At 35.6% G+C, this 14,003-nt stretch overlaps 1 protein-coding gene across 3 annotated transcripts in view; it reads right to left on the minus strand.

Annotated features, from left to right (window-relative positions):
- Positions 1–319: 319 nt before the first annotated feature.
- Positions 320–14,003, minus strand: part of NDUFS4 (NADH:ubiquinone oxidoreductase subunit S4) — a 130,282-nt gene continuing 116,598 nt past the window's right edge. For all 3 annotated transcript variants that reach the window (XM_055251678.2, XM_055251677.2, XM_063622653.1), the window contains one exon: positions 320–536. In XM_055251678.2, coding sequence (XP_055107653.1) covers positions 524–536 — 13 coding nt within the window. In that variant the 3' untranslated portion in view covers positions 320–523. The remainder of the gene's footprint in view (positions 537–14,003) is intronic.

The raw sequence follows: 14,003 nt of genomic DNA on the forward strand, positions 1-14,003 counted from the left end.
ACAAGATAGGGGTTTAAGTTTATAAGACTGCAGTGTTATCGTGTACTTCTCTACCTATGATAAAACCATTTCTAAGACGACATTTTAATAATGTTGGCTGGTGATTTATAAACAATATTAACTTGAGAATGGCTATAAAAAACAAATATAAAACTTCAATGTTCCAGCTGATTTCAAGCATTCCTGTTAATAGATTCTAAGTACCAAGACTTCCCAAAGGTATGATCACCTCAAATCTCCTCTATATATAGGAAATTGAAACATGCTCAATTTGAGACATCAAAAAACATTTAAAATAGACACCACAAAATGTATCATCTGTAGTTTAAAGGTCAAATTTATTAGGAGATTAAGAGATGTATTATACATGGACTATAAATACTGCACAGCTGACTTTATTCACAGTCAAGCACAGATATAGTCAGTGCCAACCTATTTTGTGGATACTCTTGTTCTTTTGTTCCAAGAAAAGTTTGCACCATAAGACTTGGACTTGGGTTTTGGAACCTTCCTCTCTTCAACGTCATAGCTCCATCCTAGGAGGAAAAAACAAAGACAAATCCACAGAAACAGAATTAAAGAGGATACCTGAAGAGCACAGCAAGCAGAGGCCAGCTTTTATAACTTAATGTTCATTTATCATCAAGAGTATATGTCAACACATCTGAGATATACTTACTATTTGTTCTCTTATAATCCTCTGTGAGAAAAGGGTCCAAAAGATTGCCTGCAGTTTACCATATCTCAAGTTAAAGATGTAAACTACGATTCAATTTCACCTTGCTCAATTACTGGTATCTATGTATTATGTAAAAATTTCCATTACTCTGTGGTTTAACATAGGCCTTTAAAATAGTTGCAATGAAGAGCGATGAACATTATAACCAATCTCACTATTCTTCTAAAAGTTGGTTTCTTTACAAGAGTTTGGAACTCTTCCAAAGGGATATAGAAAAATATGTAAACGTATATATATGTACGTGTGTGTGGGTGCGTGTGTGTGGGTGCATGTGTGTACTACATAGTTGAAGTGGACCATGAGAGGTTACTTGGTTCAATCCCCTGGTCTTGGACAGGCTACTGATTGATTAAACTCAAAAATTGATTTTCAACATTTATTTCAAGGGCTATCTGCACTAATTGGACTCAGATGGGAGTACCTGATACAGAGCGCAAATTGTTAGGCCTGACCAAAGGCCCACTAGATCAGAATCTCTGGTAGGGGCCCAGGAAACTACACTTTATCAATAATTCCAGGAGATTTTTGTGCATAAAAAAGTAAGGGCCACTAATCAAAGCTGTCTGTTCTCTTCTGAGTATTTATGTTTTCCTTCCAAAGCCATTCCAGCATTTTGTAATTTTGAAAACTGGGTATATGTATGTCCACGTTTTCTGCATTAAGTCCTATTCTTTAGTTCTCCTAAAACATGGGAAACAAATCAACATCCTCCTCCTTAAAAATGTAATTAAGTCATTCTTTTATTCCCTAAGCTAGGCAACCCCTATAACATTCACTTTTCTTCATAAAATCCATTTTCCCACACCTGTAATTTATTCTTCTCTCAGGACTTTATTCAAATAACTAATCTTGAAACATCTAATTCATGGCTGTATCATGCAGTCATGTATAAAATGTCCAAAATGTGATTATTATATAGTCTAATTAAATGAGCTTCTTGATCTTGGTAAGTATAGTACTTTCTGCCAAAAAGCTTACATTTCAATAGTCCCTTAGTTAGTATTAGTTTTACCACAAAAGTTAAGCCTATGAAACTCAACTCATCAAAGTATACTACTGCTACTGTTCACAAAGGAAAGTAACAACATTTAACAGAGTATTTTAATTTAAAATTTTAATCTACTTTATCCATAAGAGAATATTACATTCCCAACTGCTGGAACTCCATCTCCAAAGAAAGTCCAACAACTATAAGGAAATGGGGAAGCAGGAAAGCAAATGAAACATCAGAATCCAGGAGAGAAAATATTAATTTACTTGCTCAACATAACCTTACTTTCAGAGTAGAATATATGTTTTGAGAACTTTCTTATCCATTAAAGTTACAAAGCTATAGCTTACCTTAAAAGAATCTGGACTTATAAAGTACGTACGTTAACAAGTAGTTATCTCCATTTCAAAAAATTTACTAAAGGGCATAAGAAAAGTTTGTCTTTCATAAGGTTGTCATGAGGATTAAAGTACATGTCTTGTACTTCATAACGATGTGATAATTCATGTAAAGTGCTTAGAAAGCAACTGACTTAACAATCATTTATTGAGTTCTATGAGAAAGTTACTTTTCCTAAAACCTTTATATGAAGTAATATTATTCCCCTTGTACAGGTGAGTAAATTGAGGCTCAGAGAGGTTAGGCAACTAGCATAAGGTCACTCAGCCAAGAAGGGGCAGAATCAGGATTTAAACATAGACGGCCAGATTCTGGAGGCTTTGCCTTACCTATTATGCTACATTGTCTCTTGTGGTTTATAGTAGGCACTCAATAAATGTTAAGTATTATGTGGTCCTCAAATTTGACTCACAACTTCGTAGCAACATGTCTCCATAAAATTTCCATTACATTAGAGCCCATTAAATTTGAATTTGTGATGTTTCGGGTATAGCTAGCTATAGTCTAACCTAGGAGAAAACATTTTAGATGGGGTACACAGGGGAGACCTCCCTCCCTGAGAAGTAGGCAGGGAACAGTAATTGCAAAGGCCCTGAGGCAAGAGCATTCCTGGTGTACTAGGTAGTATGTTCTAGTCCCCATGCTGAGTGCTTGAAATGTATTTTTATTGAAATTTTATGTGCGGAGTTTATAGGTTGCATGGCTATAAGGAAGGCATTATAATATATATCTTAATTTTACATTAACTTAAAGGAAAAAATATTGAGAAAATAAACAGCCTAAGGTCACAGGGCTAATAAGTGGCAAAACCAGGATTTTAACCAAGATGGACTTTAACACCTAAGTAAGTACTTTATTAATAAAACTGCATTTCTTTAAAAATACCCCGCAATTACAAGTTTTATCTATTTCATTCATTTCCTTTTATTTGAAAAAATATGTTGAAAAGACTTTAAGAATCCCTGTAAAATAAATTTATGTTCCCTATGTGCTCTCCCACAATTATGAGGAAGGAAATGGTTTCTAGTGTAGATTCTGTATTTGGTTATAATGATAGCTGGAAAATTAACCCATGACCTCCATAATCTTTTCTTGCCAAATGATAGGTAAGAAACCTAAGTTCTCTCTCCTCTTATTACCTCCCAACACACACTCTCCAGGTCAATAAAGACATTAGGAAAGAAACTGCAGAAGAAATGAGAAAGCACTCAAGTATCTAGGAACTAGTAATATACACACAAACACAAAACTGATAATCACTCTCTCATTCACTCAATTACCCTCTCAGCCGCCAGGGAGAATTCTTTGTACTACATCAGATCTCAGACACAGATCTAATATCTATTCTGGTTATGGAGTTTCAAAATGTGGTCAGGGTCACTGCAATGTGAGAAGAATGAAGTTTTATACACATAAAAGAACAACTACTTTGGGTTTTCTCCTGGTAACTAAGGAGTGAGCTGGCTCCTGGGAATTGTGAGCCAGCTTACAGTTGCTGTTGATGGTGATAACAATAAATAGAAGTATCATGACAGAGAGATTGGAATGTGGATAGGCAAAGCACCCTGTGAAAAACAAACAAAAATACACAGAGAAGAAGCCTGCATTTGCTAATAGGATCCATCTCTATATAATTACCACTGACCACTCATGATTGTTAGGATGTGTAGGGCAAAAAATTTATTATCTATCTTCCCATTTTTCTGTGGCAAACAACTTTGTTTCCAAAGTTGCACATGCAACTGTGCTTCTCTAAACGCAAAGGAGCATATGAGGAAGTCCAATGACAATTCACAACAGAGACTAAAACTAAGAATCCACATACATCTCTCTTTGGATTTTCTATTCCTTATTCAGAAAACTTTTCTACTATGTAAGGCTGTCATCATGATAAAATTTGCTGTTTTCTGAGACACTGTTAAGAATCTGATCACATTTCCAAGCATCCTCCTCCAAGGTGTTTATGTTACAGTACCTGGATGAACAAATTTACTGGTCCCACTGTACTCGAATATAAAGGTTACTTGAGCAAACAGTGAAGCTGAGCTAAAAAGATAAAACTCTAACAATAACACTTGAAAGGACATTAAGCATGTGTGCTTAAGAACAGGTAAGTTAGACGAATTATACTCATCTTTTCTACTTCCTATTTGACACTTGTTGCTAAAACGGAAGAATGTATTTTGCTAGAAATAAAATGTAGATATTAAATGTTTAAATTTCTATGTCTTTAACCCTAAAATAACTTTTTTTTAAAAGAAAGAGCCCAAACTTATTTTTCTGAATGGGAACATGGAAGTGAAAATACTTGCACTCTCTGAAGAATGCTTATATAAAATGAAGGTATAGTCTACAATCATAATGGTCCCACATGTGGTTCTATTAGGGTACTGAAAACCAGCCCCTTGCTCTTCCCAGCTGTGCAACAGAAGAAGATCAAAGCAATGGAGTCCAAGGCAGCTGCACCAGGGATGGGTAAAGCTCCCAGTGCTGCCGTCACTTCCTAGAGGAGAGTAGCCATGTGGCACAGATTTGCCACAAACCCAACTACCAGCACCTAAATGATGAGAAACTGGCTCCCTTTGCTGTTTCACACACTGAAACGCTTTCACAAAAATAGTTTGAACTTTATGCCCTAGTATCAGAGAAGTACCTTTGGAAAATGCTGTAGTAAACTTAAAATGTGATCTTTAACATCCCATGCCTAATTTCTTTTTCTGAAATATGCCAGTTTATTTTGTAGATCTCCACATTGTGAGTGGAATATTCTATTTCCTATGATATAAATGATATAATCATCTTTTCAAATGCCAAAAAACCCCAACCTCTGAACAAAACCAGGCCACAATTAACTTATGAATTTCACATATAAGACAGAAAAATAAAATCAATTCCATTCATTTTTATACAGAATCATTTCATTTATTGTTCAGTAATACAAAAATACAAACATCCATCAGTTCTTTTATTGCTTGTGAAATGTTTTACCTCAAGTAACCTTGATTGATGTTCTGTGAAAGGTCTTTCTTCTCTAATAACCTAATCTCAAACCTTGACATGAGTTTGCAAGTGAACAGCTAAATGATTTTTCCTACTCTCCATTTGTGCACAGAACAAGAACTACTACATAATTTGGCACAAACTGACGTAACTGACAGTCACTTCCAACTGAAGCGTGGGATCAGAAGAGCAAAGCTTTGGGAGGCCAAAGCAAGGTACACTGGTACTTGGAAGGTTTCAAGATTCTTCACCAGGCTATGTACCCACATTATATCTGGCTGAAAGCAGAGCATAACCCTAACATATAATTTTAAGAAGGAGAAAAGAAAAATAGCTTTTTAGGAATTTCACTTTAAAAGTCTCTTTGAAATTACCAATTAGGTATATAATATGGGGGTGGGGTACAGTAGGAGGTAAATGGTTCAGAATAATGTAAAAGTATCCTAGATCTTCTATAGAAAATACTATGGAGAAATAACAGCGGTTTCGGATACACTGGCAAAGCAAGTCTTTCCATGAAATTTATATAAAGTGATTTAAACAAGCAAATAAGGTGAAAACATGAGGCACCTGAAATATTTGTTAGATTAGTAATACTCTACACCTGCTGTAGCTGTGCCACCTCTCAAACCCCAAAATACTGCTTTGATGTGACAGTCAACGGCCCCCTGAAATTTTATCTTTTCAAATAATATACTTGCTACATAATATTACTATTATTTTCAAAGCAGTAGTTGGAACTATTCAGCATTTGCCACAAAACAAACCAAGGTAGTAATCCATTACTCCAGCTTTTGTGTTCCAAAAGTACATCTGAAAGTCAGTCATTAGAAATTTAGAACACATTTTTCTGGAGAAAAAAACTACACAAATAGCCAAAAACCACTCCCAGAGATTTGCAAGCTACTCACAGGGATTCTCAGAATCCTATTTAACCTATAATATACCAGGAACGTCACTAAGCCACCATATGTAATTCTCTCTCGTGCTCACGCCTTAGCAGTACTTTCCTAGCCACAGAAAGGATCCAGGATTAAACATTGGGAGGAAAAAGCTATGTATGGAAAAAAAAAAAAATCTTTCGTGAATTCACCTAAAGTTTATTTGTGACTCCTAAATCAATGCCCATGGTGCTTCTGTGGTCATTTGTGACATGTGGAGAATGTCAAAAAATTTTAGTCCCATAACACACATTTCTAAATGAGGTGAAGCAGGATATGCTCTGTCTTCTTGTTTCAGCTCTCATACTGTAAACAAGCATACTTTTTGTGCTCTATTTAGTGCCAATTTTTTGCATTTCTGTGCTGCTTTTTGGTAATTTCACTGTTTAAAATGGTCCCCAAACACTGTGCTGAAACGTTATCTAGTGTTCCAAGAAAGCTGTGATGTGCCAATATGTGTTTCAGATAAGCTTTGTTTAGGCATGAGTTACAGTGCTGTTGGCTGTGAGTTCAATGTTGATGAATTAACTGTATTAAATAAGGTATCTTTAAACAAAAACACATACAAAACAAGGTTATGTACTGGTCAGATGACAAACTATGCGACCAGAGGCCTGCAGGAACCTAACCATGTATATCCCGAGGAATAAGAATTCCTGCTAATTTAGTGTTTCATAGTGACTTTAAGGAACGTAACTGTGAATAAGGAGAATCAACTATAATTGAGAGATATATAGTCTGTCCTCTCTCATAGATTTGACTCCCCTCTCAACCCAGTCCTGGAAAAATCAGTTTTGTCTCAATTTGCAACTCATCTCAACATTTCTTTACCCTACATAAATTTGTGCTGTTTGACTTGTCCTTTGAACTGGTTATAACATTTGCCTGGCTCCCTTATATCAGATGAGTAAAATCCTTCAATACATGTTTATTGTATATCTGTGCTAGAGTCAGTGTATCTTTTTCTGGAAAATTTCTTTTAACAATTTTGGAGGTCCCCTTGAGACATCCTATAGATGTATCAACCAAAGGCAGGCAAACTTCTTCATCAAAGAAATGGTGTACCTTATGCTTAAGCCTGCATACCTCTTTTCTTGGCTCTAAAAGGTGAATCCAAAGCAGCAAGAGAACTCTGCTGACTCTGGTCTTTTGCTCTCTACTAATCTGGGGAATTGGTTTTGCAATCTGACCATCTGATGATCCCCATAAATGGATTAATGGTTTATAGAGGTCTATTCTCTGTTCGGTGAGAAAAAATGGAGAATCTAGTTTGTTAATCTATTTTGGACTCAAATCAATTAAGAATTTGTACTCAGAAAAGAACAGCTCTTTGGTATTTCATCATTTTGTATTATTAACTCATGGCTGAAAGTTTATTTTATTTTTATTTATTTATTTATTTATTTATTTTTTGAGACGGAGTCTCGCTCTGTCACCCAGGCTGGAGTGCAGTGGCGCCATCTCGGCTCACTGCAAGCTCCGCCTCCCAGGTTCACGCCATTCTCCTGCCTCAGCCTCTCCGAGTAGCTGGGACTACAGGCGCCCACCACCACACTCGGCTAATTTTTTGTATTTTTAGTAGAGACGGGGTTTCACCGTGTTAGCCAGGATGGTCTCGATCTCCTGACCTTGTGATCCGCCCGCCTCGGCCTCCCAAAGTGCTGGGATTACAAGCGTGAGCCACCGTGCCCAGCCGGCTGAAAGTTTAGAACTGAAGTTATAAACTCTGTGTGACTGTATGTCTATCAATGTCTGTATAGAGAAAAGCCTTACTGTGCGTGTAGATAAGGCTTTTCTACCTTCAGGTGGCACTGATTAATTAGATTATAAAGTCTTTTTAAGGAACTGTGGGCCGGGTGCTGTGGCTCATGCCTGTAATCCCAGCACTTTGGGAGGCCAAGCCGGGCAGGTTACGAGGTCGGGAGATCGCGACCATCCTGGCTAACAAGGTGAAACCCCCTCTCTACTAAAAATACAAAAAATTAGCTGGGCATGGTGTCGGGCGCCTGTAGTCCCAGCTCCTCGGGAGGCTGAGGCCGGAGAATGGCATGAACCCGGGAGGCGGAGCTTGCAGTGAGCTGAGATCGCAGCCACTGCACTTCGGCCTGGGTGACAGAGCAAGACTCCACCTCAAAAAAAAAAAAAAAAAAAAAAAAAGGAACTCTGTTCTGATTAGCTTATAGAGAAAAATAAGTGATTATGTAAACTGAATAATCTTAAAATTTTCAGAGAAGAAAATGGAACTTCTAATACTTTCAGTGTGCTAGAAATTATTTTAAGCTACAAGTACTTTTTAAGAGTACTTAAAAAGTACTCTTAGAGCAACTAACAAACATTTTGAGACTTCAAGTTCATATCGTGTAGGTAAATCTTGACAAACAAGACTAATAATTTTGGTTTAATAAAACAGCAAGGTTTTCTCTGGTTTATCAATGTTAAATATATAAACAGACTTTTATTCCACTTGCATATTTTTTTAATTATACATGTTTACTAATCAAATAAGCCGGAATTACTTGTTTAATGTTTAGTCATGAAAAATGTAAACTTACGATTAACCATATTGATTCATTATTGACAATTAACAATAATTATGTTTTGTAATATGTCACCTTCAAAATTAACTTCCAAGATCGTCAGGTAATTAATAGATATTTATTAGATATCCAGATCTCTTATTTTTTTAATTATTTTTTAAGGCTAGTGGAGTCAAGCTGTGGGAGTGGAAAAGGAATAATGAAATCTGTAACCGGTTGTGATCAATTAGTTGTGAACCCTAGATCTCTTCTAAGTAAGACAGAATACTAATCCATTGATAATGACAGGGTTCGGGACATGCTACCCTAAAATAATGGCACCTTGGCATTTGAGGAAACAGAGAAGGAAGGCCACTCTGACCTCCTACCACCCTTGTACCTTGAAGTAGACCATAAAATAATTCTCTGGCCTTCCCGTGGAAGAAGTCATAAGACACTCATGTGCCCTATCACCCAGAGGCAAGGAATATCAAAGAGGGATGGACTTAAGAGAAGAATCTGAACAAACAGGCCTAGCTAAGTTCTCTCTAGCTTATTAGTATTGGATCATACCTTCTTTATCCAGTCATATTTCCACACACAATGTACTTTTTCTTCAAATTTAGCATAAAATACACAAGTATTCCTGTTTCTTTGGGTTTTCATTTCTAAAGGGTCCTGTATCACATAAAACTTACATTAAATATGTGCTTTTCTATTTTTAACTGTCTTTTATTATAGGAGATGAACCTATGTGATGGGTGAGAAAAGACATCTTTTCTCCATTATAATTACCAGGCAAAATTTTAAATTTATATACTCTTGCTACTTATTTTCATATGCTACAGAGAGGCTGTTTCTCTGGGTTGGTTAATGAACATGTTAATTTTTGCCACCTGGAGAAGTTGGAGTATAAGGAATGCATATAGTTATAGAAAGTTATGTGTATTTATGAGATCTGCTAGTCTACTAAAATGCTGACGTGTAACCATTTTCAATTCTCCATCTCCCAGTTTCTCTATGGAATCAGTCACTTTGGTTAAAAGATACACATAAATGAAACTGGAATAGAAGAAATGGTGGCAGAGAGGTAAAACTTTGCATGCAAGGTTATGAGTTGGGTTTTCGTTTATTAAAGGAAAAAGAGAATAGTTATGTCCTCAAGTAAAGTGACTGATTGTGCCAGAAAGAGAAAGAGAATGGTAAGAGCTAAGGTTCTTTACCATCATATTACCTTCTATATTTAAGTTTTACTGTGACTTTGCAGTGAGTGGCTACATATCATTTCTCAGGTACCTGTGATTATCTATCCTAACTGCTCACATCTCCGGACAACTTTTGATATTTACCTTCCCACAACTGAATCCTAAATGTAAAATAAAACTTTCAGGATATCACTGCACCTAGAATTATCTTTGAGATTCCCTAGAAGGCCTCTGGAAAATCACAAAGATACATTCTTTCATTTTGTGAAAAGAGAGGTGCTAAAAATAATTAGATTTATTTTATATGCTATTATTAACGAGCTACTTGGGAATAGTTGTCAACTCTGAGAAAAGTTGGCAATTCAGAAAAGATGCTTAGCCATCTCAAGGTTAAATTTCATGGGTAAAGTGTTATTAACCAAAATTGTATGCTATATGGTAAGTTCCTGGGGAATTATCAGTGCCTTCACTGCTCAAGATGTGTTCTATTTACCTCAGACCTTGTACTGCTTTGCCCAGCAAATAATTACAGTATAGTTTATCAGTCATAATTTGTTATTTTTAAAAATATTAACTTGGTTGCATCTTCTGTAGTTTAAATCTTGCATCTTCTAGGCCAGTAAATGTCAACTGGAAATCAATGTCACTTATCTGAGTTTTATTAATATACCGATATTTAGGCCATACTCCAGACTTACTGAATCTTTTTACTAGATTTTAAATCTAGTGGCAAGTTCTTGGTGTGGTTTCCTAGCTCAAGAGACTTAAAAGTCCAATCAGAGATTCCTTGTAAAAACTTTCACCAAAGCAAACAAGAAAGCGTATATGACAAATTAACTATTGCTACACCTATGTAAATGATAAGGCTAAATATCATACCAATGTTATTTTGTGATCACAAATAATCTCTTGCTGAGATTATTTCCTAATCAAAATGGAGAAGGAATAGAAAAAAAATTTTTGTTTCAATGGAAAGCTGCATTGTCTCTAGCACACACTTCCCCTTCTAGGTTATCAGATTTTAGATCAGTTCTTTATCTTTTAGCTACTTGGCAACTCTTTTTAGGTTGTACACAATTGATACACATGTAATTTCTGTCCTGTGTTCTACTTAATAAATAGACCTTCCCCAACAAAACCCAATTTTGTCTCTATTTGCAATTCACTACATTTCTTTATTTCACACGAATTAGTGCTGTTTTGACTTTTAGTTTGAACTGGTTGTAATATCTGCCTTGTTCCCTTATATGAGTAAAATAAATTTTTACTTGCATTTTATACCTATATGAAAGTCATGATTCTTGCCTTTGTTTTGAAAGTTTTTTTTTTGTTTTGTTTTTTTAGAAGATGATATACGGATGTGAGGCTGAGACCCTCATAAGAGGTTACGTTAGGTGGAAGCCCAGACCTTACTGATGTTCACTTCTGGGATAATTCTAAGTACTAAGCTGCACCTCCAATTATGTCTTTATTTTCCTGGATCCAGGGCCAGACCTGTTTCCTTCCCTGCTTCTACCCTCTATTACTTCAGAGGTGGGTTTTCCACCCCAATAGACCCACTATGAACAGAATGCGGTTTCACAGCTTGTCCTCAGCCCTCCTATTCCTGAAAGAAACCTTCCTTTATTTATTTTGAGAATTTCAAAGAGTTTTTATAGCCAACAATGAGAAAAACACAGGGGGTAAAATGACATACTAGAGAAAAGTCACAAAGTTTCAAATCAGATCAAACGGGGGAAAAAAGGCCATTTCTGGTTTTCATTAGCATGTAAATGGTAGTAGATTCTAGTCTTCCACCATCCAAATTTTCCACAGCTGTCTTCCACCTCCTCTCTCCATGATGTAGCTTGCTCCACCCCCCATCCTTCTACCCCATCACTTATTACATAACACAAGGAAAGACAAAAGCCACATGGGTGAGAAAGGTGGGTCTTTTTAGTATACAAAGAACTGAAGTGAGGTTCATCTACATTTCAGAGGAAACCCCAGATATTCTTTTTTCCCTCTTTACAAAGAAACATTATCATTAAAGAGTTCCTTTGGAATAGATGCTGAGCTTAAGATGTTTAGGATGAGGCCCTAAGTTTAAGGCTAAAAGAATCAGGGGTATTTATTTATATTTGCTTTGTGTGTCAGTATGTTTGGGGACATGGTAGTGGGAAAAGGGAGAAAATGAAGTCATAGGGAGCATTCAGTCTTTTCTTCTTTTCCACTCCCCAATTTCAGAACACCAGCCTTCCATAAGAAGTGAGGTAAAGAAGAGAGAGCTATGCAAAAAAGATATAAGCTGAGGGGACAGCTGCAGAAATTATCAATAGGAGGAGAAAGAGAACTTCTTTTCATCTCAAAAATGAGAGTATTCTTATATAAAAAGATGAATCTGCATAATACCTTATTTGATTAAGAACTGAAAACAGATGATTAATGGGGGAACTTGTGTACTTATAGAGATACTATAGGTATATAGTACATCCCTGTACTATTATCCCTCTCTATTATCTCTACTATAAAGATACTACAGAAACTTATAGCATCTCCAGAGTATACTATATGGAGTATATATAGTATATTATCTCTATACAGAGATGCTATATAGATAATAGAGTATAAATAATACATAGTCTAGAGATATTCTGTAGTCTATTCCATATATCTATATAGTAAAGAGATACTATAGTATCTCTATACTATACTCTAGAGGTACTATAGGGACACTACATTATCTCTGTAGAGACCTACAGTATCTATTATTTTATAAGTAACATAAGAGTTTCTACATATCCTTAATTCATTCTAGGTAAGAGTACCTGAAGAATAGAACTGTACTTCTTAATAAGTATTACATTTGAACTTTTCCAAGTTGGATATGAGTTTCCTGTTTCTCATATTTACTATAGGAATTATTTAATGAACTATTTACATAGAATATATATATATATATATAATGTATACCCTGTATATTGCTAAATATATCAGTGTTCAGTAGAAATATGTGAGCCATATGTAAGTTTCTAGTAGCCACATTAAAAGGAAATACGTAAAATTAATTTTAATAATATTTTACTTAGTCCAGTGTTTCTAGATCACTTCATGTAATAAAAATTGAGATACTTTGTTTTTTTATACTAAGAAATTCGGTGTGCATTTTTTTCATACTTTGAAATTCAGTGTGCATTTTACCCTTACAGCACATCTAAATTCGAATTAAACACATATCAAGAGCTAAAATCACATGTGGCCAGTGGCTACCATAATGGATAGTGTAGATCTAGATTATTATTTTTTAAGATCTACTAGCATCATAGTACCAGGAAAACATTGGACTTGGAATCTAGAGGGTTAGGCACGGTCAGGAGCAATGTGATTGATCTGGGGCTTGTTTTCTTAACTTCTGTAGGTCTCGGTATCCTATCAGAGGGAGAGTTTGGAATAAATAACATACAGTTTGGAAGCAATTCAAACATTATGAAATAATCATTTTAAGTATGTTTCAATACACTTCAGGATGCTAATCCTTAATAAACTCAGGATAAACTCCAAATTAACTTGACAGGAAGACATTCATTAGCTGTATTTTACGAACACACTAAAATATAAGAAATTGTTAATAATCGTGCTATAGCTTTCTTTCTTCAGGTTTCTAATTACAGGGAATTAACAGATTAACGGTTCTTCTAAAAAAAAGAACAAGTCACCAAATTAAGGTGATTTAAAGAAAAGTTTAAAGCATAATCTGGAGAATCATTTAGAACATTACTAAATTTGCTGTTAAAATTCACCAATACTTATTGAGCACATTAAAAGATAAATAGGACTTGTTTTCCCTGGTAAATTCTTATAATCCAATAGGTAGGATAAAATATTACAGTTTGAGTGTAAGAACTATGCCTTATTTATCCCCAGAGCCTAGCCATACAGCGCTGACATACAATAGGGTGTGTTCAACATGCTTCTGAGTGCAGTACAAAAAAGGCAACAGAGAAAACCATACTATAAGAGCTGCAAGAAAGGAACAAATTATTGTGAAAGTTAAAAGGAAGAAAGAGGAGTTCATCCAGTAGTAGACGGGAGGTGGAAGTGAAGGAGGGCAATAAGAAAAGGGATCAAGAAATGAGACAGCATATGAAATGAAGACTAGGTTGGTGTTTCACAGGCAGGGATAAGAATGAGAACAGTATTAATGAGGTTGTAGAGGGAGGAAGGTGTATAGTA

This window comes from Symphalangus syndactylus, chromosome 18, assembly GCF_028878055.3.
Source record: "Symphalangus syndactylus isolate Jambi chromosome 18, NHGRI_mSymSyn1-v2.1_pri, whole genome shotgun sequence".
Taxonomy (NCBI): Eukaryota; Metazoa; Chordata; class Mammalia; order Primates; family Hylobatidae; genus Symphalangus; species Symphalangus syndactylus.